At 36.3% G+C, this 10,451-nt stretch overlaps 1 protein-coding gene across 1 annotated transcript in view; it reads left to right on the top strand.

Annotated features, from left to right (window-relative positions):
• The first annotated feature begins 5,414 nt into the window (after nucleotides 1-5,414).
• Slc44a5 (solute carrier family 44 member 5) overlaps nucleotides 5,415-10,451 on the top strand; it is a 104,648-nt gene continuing 99,611 nt past the window's right edge. The window contains exon 1 of the mRNA XM_071618608.1: nucleotides 5,415-5,538. Within this exon, the coding sequence (XP_071474709.1) occupies nucleotides 5,415-5,538 (124 nt within the window). The remainder of the gene's footprint in view (nucleotides 5,539-10,451) is intronic.

The raw sequence follows: 10,451 nt of genomic DNA, 5'->3' as shown, positions 1-10,451 counted from the left end.
CCCACCACTCACACTTGGGCCTACTGGGTTCTCTGCTTATACCAGACCATTTCCTGGACAAGCATTTCAGGCCTGTGTACTTTGCTGCATGCAGTTAAGTCTTCTTGGAATGTAGGTTATAGCCTACTTTTAGCTAATCTCATCTAGGCCAATACTTTAAATATTTTCTATACATCAACAGCTCCCAAGCCTACAGTTCTGCAATGACCTTTCAGTTCATCTTGTATTTTTTTGTATCCAAATATTTGGCATCTCTTCTTAGATTAATAATACTTATTCAAATTTAATTTGGTCAAACAGAAGTCTTGATTTCTACTCTCAAGGTTCTAACAGCTCCTCCCAGACTTTTTAATTTTAGAAAATGACTCTGATATTAACCGTATATTAACCGTGTGTCATTTAGACAACAGGCCTTTCATTTCCTCTTGTTTTTTTTTTTTTTCTCATATCTCATTGGAAAGTCTTGTTGGCCTGGTTTCAATATATATATATATATATATATATATATATATATATATATATATATATATCTCCAAGTTCCATGCTTCTCCATCTTTTCTCCTATCACCCTTAATCATGACACTGCTGCAATGGATTCTAAAAGGGTCGCCCTTCTTGCACTCCTGGTTTCCTTTCTTTCCTTTCTTGGCTCCATTCTCCATCCACATCGGACCCCTCTCCTACTTACATAATTTCAAGAGCTTCCTATCACACGTGGCTTAAAAGTTGAACTTACCAGGTATTATATGGGTCCCTTCTCTCTAACTCACTGATTTGATCACTTACCCTTTTCTTTTACCCTTTGATTGTAGCCATACTTCTTTCTGTTTCTTGGCCATTCTAAACATGTGTTTGTCTTAGGTACTTTACATTTGTAGTTTTTCTGCCTGAAATGCTTTGCTCCCAGACCTTTACATGGATAATTTTCTCTTATCAATGAGTTTTTAACTCGGCTGCTATCTGCCCAAGAGCTCTTCATGACAAACCAGTTTCCTATTCACTCTGCCACATCATTTAATTGTATTTACTCGTCAGCATTAATCACTATAGAAAACTGCTTTACTTCTTTGCTTACATCATTAATGTCTTGCCTAGAATATCAGGTCTATGAGAAGCAAGAACCTTGTCTGTTTTGTTCACCAAAACAGTATCCACTGGGTTTAGAAACCTCCCCAACACATAATGCTGAATAACTAAATCTATTATTCGAGCTTCAAACTTGAGAATAGATTGGAAAGGGCAGAAGCTGGTTAGAGTGCAGGAGAAGCACCATTCAGAACACTATTTCAGTGACCCAATGGAGAAATTATTAAAACCTGGACTAAGGGAGTGCAGCTGGGAGAGAAGAGAGTTAAAAGAGAATAAGAAGGCAGACTCTGTCAGGCTCTTGGACTGATTGATTTTATGTTGATTGTAACTTGTTAGCAGAAGAGGGAATCTGGTATAACTGCTCCTTAACAACTAAATGTTGTGGTTTTTCTCACCAAGGTAGAAAACACACCAGGAGGAGCTGGGCTGGGTCCGAAGGGCAGAGAAACTTAAGGCCTAGGTTTTGAAATGTTGAATTTGGGATGCCTGGCGTCCATTTAGATAGAAATATCTGGTGGAAAGGGTGACATACAAGTCTGTTTCTGAACCTCTTTGAAATATTTTTAACTAAATAAATATGTAAATAAAGGGAAAAATTCAAAAAGAATACTAAATTCCAGTAGGAAAACGCTAAGGTCCTTCTGAGCTATATTTCTTGTTATCCCTAGAGTAACTGCAGGTACCCTTCCTTAGCGCTCCCAGAATAATCTATGCTCTTATATAATAATCATAATTTGTTGTTTCCTGAGCTAAATCCTCAATTAAACCATAAGCTCCACTAAGTAGGGCTACATGTGGATCCGTGAATAATAGTGAATAATGAGTAATGTTAACTTTACCCGTTCTAACTTCACCATGTTTTTCCCTTCTTAAGAATTAGTTTCAAATGTCTTAACACAATACACAAAGCCCTATACAATTGTGTCAGAACTTATCTGTCTAAACTCCTCTCTCTCTGTGGTCTCTAAATCCTTGAATGAGCTTGCTGCTGTGCCAAACCAATGGTGTACATTTCTGCGGGGTCTTGAAATTGATTTTGTCAGTGTCTTATAATTATTCCAAGTCAGGGATGATGATTGGCACTAACCAAGCTCACAAGAGACCGATGTATAAAATCAGAATGTCAATGAAATAATTTACATTGAGAAATTTAATTGCTGAGCAGACCTGATGTTCATGTTGGCCTGACCAGCCACATTGTTCCCTTTAGGCAAACTACATGAGAAACCTAATTACCAAAAAGTTGCTTGATGAGTGTATAGTCAGAACAAGAAGGCTTGCATAAGTGGAATGAATAATAGCCTTCTGCTAGCTTGTGGTCAACAGAGTAAGACCTCACATGGGTTCCTCCCATCAATTTGAGTTGGTGCCCTGTCCTTGAGAGTGCTTGGATGGGCAGAGCTATCTGGCCCTTTGCATTTCTCTTTTGATATGTTAATAAACTCTGATATGTAAATAAATTTTGATATGTTAATAAATTCTCTTTTGATGTGTTTATAATAAAGGTTGGCTAGACTTGGAGACTTACAGTTTTATTGGGTTGACTGTGTTCATCACTGCTTTAATTATGTGCTGCTTTTATGCTTTAACTCTCAGGAAGTAATGTTCTTTTCTGTATTTCTGTATGTTGGGAGTAATAGTTTTTGTGGCTTATTGGTCCTGCTCAGGTCCAGCTCCTCTGACCACAGCTTCAGTGTCCCCTCCCTCCACTGAAATCCCATGGTTTGTGCTGTGGCCCACACATCTGGTACTTGGCACATGTGGTTTTGATTTCTCTTTAGCTTTTGGTACATTTGTGCTACCTTGTCATGGGTTATGAATTTCCCTTGAACAACAGAAGTCTACATATTAGTACATATCTGCAGAATTAATTATGAGTGCTGGCTTTTTTCTTTCCTTTCCTTTGCTTTTTTTTCCTATTATTTTCTCAATAGACCATTGAATAGGTCACCTATTCTTTAGGTGGCATCTTATTTGCAAAAAAAAAAAAAATGGAGTTATTTCTTCCATGGCTATTCTTAAGAACACCAGGCATCTTTTAAAAAAATATTATTATAAATAAAATAATATTTATTTATTATAAATAAACTTATAATTGTATTTGTTTAAGGAGTATAAAATGATGCTATGATTTATGTTTACAATGTAGAATAACTAAATCAAACTATTTAACATATCCATCATTGCAAATTTTAACTGTTTTTTTGTAGTGAGAACACTTGTAATTTGCTATCTTAGCAATTTTGAAATGTACAATACTCTATTATTAACTATATTCACCTACTCTGCAGACCTGAAAAGAAGAAACCTACATATTCCTCCCTGAGATTTTGTACACTTTGATGATTATCTTTCCATTTGACTTGGTAACACCATCCTACTCTCTATTTGTGAGGTTTATTACTTTAGATTCTATGTATAAATAAGAATATGCAGTATTTGTCTTTTTATGTCTGGATTATTTCAGTTAGTACATTATTCTCTGATTTCATTCTTGTTGATATGAACAACAGAATTTCTTTCCTTTTGTGACTAAGTAGTGTTCCATTGTGTAAATATTTCGTACTTTCTTTATCTTTATGTCTTCTTTTAACAAACTCATCTGTTGATGGATACTTAGGTTGATTCTATAAAACTTGGCTATTGTGAATAGTGCTACAATAAACATGGGAATGCAGATGTCTCTTCCACAAACTGATTTCATATCCTTTGGGTAAATACTCAGAAGTGGGACTCATGGGTTACATGATCATTCTTTTTTTAACTTTTGAGCAATCTCCAATTTATATTTTCACCAGTATACGACGAGGGGATCATTTTTTTCCACATCCTTGCCATCATTTGTTAACTTTTGTCTTTTTGATAATAACCATCTGACAGGTGTGAGATGATATTTCATTGTGGTTTTAATTTGAATTAAATGATGAGCAATATGGACTTCTATTTTGGCTATTTGTATGTCTTCTTTTAACAAATATCTATTCATGTCTCTTGCCCTAAAAATATCGGGATTCTATTAGTTTGCATCCTCTTTGGGGGGAGTTTTCTATTTAAAAACAAAACAATAAAACAAATAAACTCTATCTCCACATCATCAGTGAATAATATATGGCTTTTATAACACAGTGCCAACCACAATGATTTGGACTTTACTTTTTTCAGACCTAGCTTACAGATCAAACAAATGGTCACAATATTTTAATGTATTTGCAATGACATAAAAGAAGGAGATAAACAGAACAAGCTAAAGTTTTTGTGCCAGGATCTGTAAATCTTTGACCTGCCTTAACATCACACACATTGATCCATAGCACTATTTTAATTGATTGAATTAAAAACTAGTCTGAAGTGTGTTCCATAAGCCCTAGTAATACATAGCTGAGCACTCTGGGATTATTTTTCTATTATCTGGGATTCTTATTTAGGAATTTGACCTCCCATATCATACCAATGATATCTAATGATGGTATAGGATTTACATAGTGTCTTAGCAGGAGCTCCAAATAAAGACTTTAAAATCCTGGAGTTCAATCCCTGACATGAAGCTTCACTTACATATGGTGACAGTTTTCTTGACTATGGTTGTGCTGTGGTCTTACAAAGCCCTCCTTGTGTTTATCCGTGGCTTCTATGTAACACAATTTCCTTCTCATCCACATCTTCCCTTCTTAACTCCTTAAAGTAATATTTATAATGTACTTACTATAGGACAAGAATTATGCTAGTTGGTAATAATGCCAAGGTAGGTTGTCCTCATCTTCCAGGAATTAGCAAACAACAGAAGAAACAGACCACTGAAAAGACATTGAGGTTCAGTGTGAGAAGGCAACTGGGGTCAAGTTAACAAAGGATCTAGCTTTTGGTGGTTGGTGTCTCACGTGGCTGTTATTCCAAAGATCAATCTTAATCTGTTTTTGTTCATTAAGTATTTATTGAGCATCTATTATGCAACCAGGCTCCTCTGATTATTAGAAATACAGTGATAAGTAAGTTACAGAAGACAGACAGACAGGCAGACAACATCTGAGAAATGAACATGAGTACAAGGAAGAAAGTTTAACAGGGTGATGTGATAGTGCCTAATGGTGGAAGGCGTGGAACATAGCTTACATCTGATGGTCAGAGAAGACTTTTCTCTGGAGGTGATAATTGAACTGAGACTTAAATGATAAGGAGGAGCCAGCCATGCAGAGATTAGGCTGCAGTATTTCAGATAGAGAAAGAAAACTCCAGTCTCCAAGACAGTGATGAACCTCTTGCCAAAGGTCAGAAAGAAAGCTAGGGTGCATGCAGCATGGTGAATGGGGGTGAGAAGCAAAGAGCAGATGGGGAAATCCACAGGAAGCCTTTGCAGCCGCCTGAGTGAAGAAGCCAGTGGTAGTGGAGATGGAGAGATAGGAAAATGTGTTTTGGTGCTAGAGATGGTAGTGCCTATTGATGGGGTTAGATGTGAGAAGCAAGAGATGGAAGGGAGTCAAAGATAAATGCCAGATTTGTGAATTGACTACTGGGCAGTTGATGATCCCCTATAGTATAAATGGACACTATAGGAGGATCAGGATTGCTGTTTTAGGAACAGACTTCTATTTTGGTTGTGTTAAGCCTGAGATACCAACTAGGTATCCTATGCACAAGTCTGGAGCTCATTGAAGAATGAGAGGAGAGCTGGGGATCAAGAGCTGAGTTGTTGGCATATATAAGAGTGAGTGTCCCCTCACTTTCAGGGCATATGCCCAAAGACCCTCAGTTGGGTGCCTGAAACAACAAAGTACCAATCCAAATACATACTTGCTTTTGTCCTATACAGACACACCTATGATAAAGTTTTGTTGTAAATTGGGCACAGTAAGCTATTAAAGGCAATAACTAATAATAAAATAGAACAATTATAACAATATACTGTAATAGGAGTTATGTGAACGTGGTCTCTCTTTTTCTCAAAATACCTTACTGTCTTTCATCTTTTCACTTCAAGAAAGCACTTTATGGCTATTGTGAATAAACATGGGAGTGCAGTGTTTTGTACACAGCAAATCTGAATTGACAGCCTCACTACTCTGGCACTATGGAACCAAGATTAAGTAAAATAAGGGTTACTTAAACAGAAGCACTGTGATATTGTGACAATTGATCTGATAATGGAGCAAGCTTGCAGGTGATTAATGGGTGGGTAGTGTGTGCAGCAATGGATATGACGCACAAAGGGCATCAACTCGTGTCCTAGGTGTGATGAAGAAAGATGGTGTGAGATTTCACTGTGCTGCTCAGAGTGGTGTGTAATCTAAAACTTATGAATTGTTTATTTCTGGTATTTTCATTTGCTGTTTTTGGATTATGATTTACTGTGGGTAACTGAAATTGTGGAGAGCAAATCTGTGGGGAAGGTGGGATTGCTGTAGACAATATTGACATTTAAAGTCCATATCTGGATAAGCTCACTTAGGAGGGTGAGGAAGAGGCCCAAGAACAAAACTCTGGAACCGAAAATATTTGGAGGTCAAGCAGAGATAAGAAGAAGCAGTAAAGGAGAGAGAAGAAGCACCCCGTGAGCTCAGAAAAAAGCCAGGAGAGTGCCGTGTTGTAGAAGCTAACGGAAAATGTCACAAGAAGAGTTTGGTTTGTATTTACTTATTTGTTTATTTATGGATGAAATGGTCAATCGTGTTGACTGCTTTGAGAGGTCAAGTAAGATTAAAAACAGAAGTGACCAGTGGATTTAGCAACATAAAAGTCACTAATGACCTCACTGGGAAGAGTCTCAGTGATGCAGTGAATACTAAACTTCGACTGGGGAGAGTTCAAGATTATAGTAGCTTAATGACAGGTGTGAGCATGTATCATGCAAAGGAGGTTTACTTGGCTAGATCAGAAAGTAGAGGCTATATGTGACATACAATGGAAAATGGAGGGGAGTAGCCCTGTGTACAAAACACTGTAGTGTAGATAAAATATCGGCTGGATTTCATTTCACTTTTTAGGAAGAAGAAAAAATAAAGTGATTGTGTGGATTCCAGATCATGCATTAGGTTATTGCTTCATTCATAACTCTTGTCTATTGTGCACTGTAGGGCAGACAGAATTGAATAAGGCTCAGGTTATGCTCTCACTATGCTTTCAATTTAAACCCCAAATTTAATATTAAAAAATGAATCATTTACTAAACATGGGTATAAGCATAATTCAGAGGGGATAGAGTAAAATGAATAATTATTCCTGAATGAAAAGATCAGGAAATGTTTCTCAGAAGAATCATTCAAGCTGGACCCCGAAGGAGAAGATTTGGATAGATGAGAGAATGAAATTGAGAACCAGGTTCACAGGGGTACATGTTATTGATTGGGTTTCCTGGAAGGAGATGCTGAATTTGGGATTGGTATGCAGATAGTTTATGAGGGATCAACACCATTAAAAAGAAGGGGAAGGAAGCAGGACTGCACAGAAGGAGGTATCAAACTGCTCTGCAGGCCCAGCCAAGCCTTAGCCCTGCCCACAGAGGGCTGGAGTGCTGCCCTTCCAGGGGACTGCCCTTACAGTAACTCTGAAATCACCTCACCTTCATGAGCCTCCAGCTCAGTCTGTGGTTTGTCTACTGTTCTGCAAGGTGAGACTTGGGGTGAAGGCAAGACACTGAGGAGCCTGGGGCAAGAGGCTAGGTGCTATCTGCAGACTGCACTGCCCACTACTGGAGAGCAGGTCTTCTGGAAGGGGATCCTGGGTGATGAGTTCACAGAATCTGAGTACCTGGCACATCCTATTGATCTCCAGAGGAGCTGTAACAGACACTAGGATGAAAGACATTTGGGAATGAAGCCAAAGTAGAGATATATGATCATCTCATATCCTGCTTTTGGGAAATGATAACCCCAGGTTCAGCACCAGAACCACTTAGCAATGGTAGTAGCCATGGAACAAACACAGCAACCTAATGAATTGGTGGGTAGGGGTGGGGGGAGATAGACCATACCTCATGTCTATTTTCTTTTGGATAGCAGTATTATTGATGGCTCATTCACACTTGGACACCTTTACTATGATTACTTTAAAGTAAAGTGTTTGTAACTGACCCATATCCTCTGTTTTTAGATTAGATATTGTCATCTTTATTACCATATGTGTGTGTTAGACAAAAATGACGACATCAGGGGAATGTATCACCATATATCTTTCAAGTGTTGTTGTCCCAGGGGTGTTTTGTGATTGAATGGATTTGTTTGATTCATTCTCAATTATATATATGTGTGTTCTTTATTATCATTTTATTTATTATAATTTTCAATAAGACATATTTGTACATCTTTATATTACATTATGGTAATTTAATACATGTAAAAAATGTGTGTAAGAGTCAAATCAGGGTAATAAGTTTTTCCACCTTTTCAACCAATAATTATTTTTTTTCTCTTGGGAACTTTGTACTTTTCTAGTTATTTTGAAATATATCACAAATGTTTTTAATTTAAAGTCACTCTACTGTGCTAAAGAAGAACCAGAAGTCATTCCTCCAGTCTGTGTTTTGCTGCCTCTTATTCAACTTCTTTTCACCCTCCTCCCTGGCCCTTCACAGTCTCTGGTGACTTCTGGTTTTCCACAAGATTGACATTTCTTCAAATGAGTGAAAACATGTCATATTTTCTTTTTGTGTCTGTCTATTTCACTTAACATAATGACTTTCAGTTTCTTCCCTGCTGCTCCAAACAACAGGATTTCATACTTTTTGCAGACCAAATAGTACTCTGTTATGTAAATATCCAATATTTTCTTTATACATAGATCCATTGAATGGCATCTGGGTTGGTTTCTTATTTTGACTACTATGAATAGTGCTGCAATAAACATGGGAGGGCAACAATCTTTTTGTTACAATGATTTTATATATTTTGGATATATGCCCAGTGGTGGAATTGCTGGATCATATGATAGCTCTATTTTTAGTGTTTTTTTTTAAGACATCTCCATATTGGCTATACTAGTTTTCATTCCCATCAATGGTATATAAGAGTTCCCTTTTCTTTGCACCCTACCAGTATTTATTTATTGTCTTTTTTTATGATAGCCATTCTAAAAAGGGGAGATGGCATCTCACTGAAGTTTTGATTTGTATTTCTGTGATACTGGCCTGTTTAAATTCTCTTTTACTTCTTGATTCAACTTTGGTAGGTAATATGTGTTCTGAAATGTATTCACTTCTAGATTTTTTTTTTTTTTTTGCCATTTGTATGTCTTTTGAGAGGTAACTGTTTAGTCGTGTTGCACATTTTTTAATTGGAGAAAAGAGAGTATGTTTTCAGCTATTTTGTATTCTGGCTATCAATCAATTCCTTGTTGGATAAATAATTTGTAAGTAATTTCCCATTTTATAGGTGGTCTCTTGGTTCTGCTGATTATTTCTTTTGCTGTGCCTTTGTTGCCTCCACCTTTGGGGTCCTACCTAAAAAAATCATCACGTATACCAATGCCTTGAAGTGTTTTCCCTATATTTTCGTATAACAGTTTCCTAGTTCAGGTTGACATTTAGGTCACTAATCTATTTTGAGTTGATTTTTGTGTATGGGAAGAAGAAAGGGTCTAGTCCCACTCTTTTGCATATGCATATTCAGATTTTACAATAACATGTACTGAATAGACTGTCTCTTCTCCACTGTTTGTTCTTATGACTATTAAAAAATCTATTGGCTGTGTTAACTTCTGGGTTCTCTATTCTGTTTCATTGTTCTACATGTCTGATTTTATGCCCTTACTATACTGTTTTAGTTACTATACCTTTGGTGCATAATTTGAGGTCAGGTATTGTGGTAACTCCAGCATTGTTTCTTGTTGGCTTTTTTAAAAAATTTGTTTTATTTTGTTTGTTTGGGAGGTAGTATTCCTGGATACTTTACGGTTCCAAATGAGTTTCAGGACTGTTTTTTCTATTTCTGTGAAGAAGAAGAAAGGCATTGGTATTTTGATTAGAATTGTTTTGAGTGTTAACATAAAAATATAAATATTTTAACAATATTTTTTCTTCTAGTTCATTTTTTATGTATTCTATAACTTCTTCATCAGTGTTTTATAATTTTCATTGTAGACATCATTCACTTCCTTGGTTAAGTTTATTCCTAAATAATTTAATTTTGTGGCTGTTATGAATGGGATACTTTCTTAATCATTTTTTCAGGAAGCTCATTTTTGGTATATAAAAATACTACTTTTGTATGTTGATTTGTATCCTGCAACTCTACTGAACTTATTTATAAATGCTAGCAATTTTTTGGTGGTGTATTTAGTTTTTTTATGTATAGAATCAAGTCATCTATAAATATCAATAATTTATCTTCTTCATTTCAATTTGTATGCTGTTTATTTTTTCTCTTGCCTAATTA

The sequence above is a fragment of the Marmota flaviventris genome, chromosome 10, assembly GCF_047511675.1.
Source record: "Marmota flaviventris isolate mMarFla1 chromosome 10, mMarFla1.hap1, whole genome shotgun sequence".
Classification (NCBI taxonomy): domain Eukaryota; kingdom Metazoa; phylum Chordata; class Mammalia; order Rodentia; family Sciuridae; genus Marmota; species Marmota flaviventris.
Note: the sequence above shows the minus strand (reverse complement) of the source record. Positions and strands in the feature narration are given on the sequence as shown.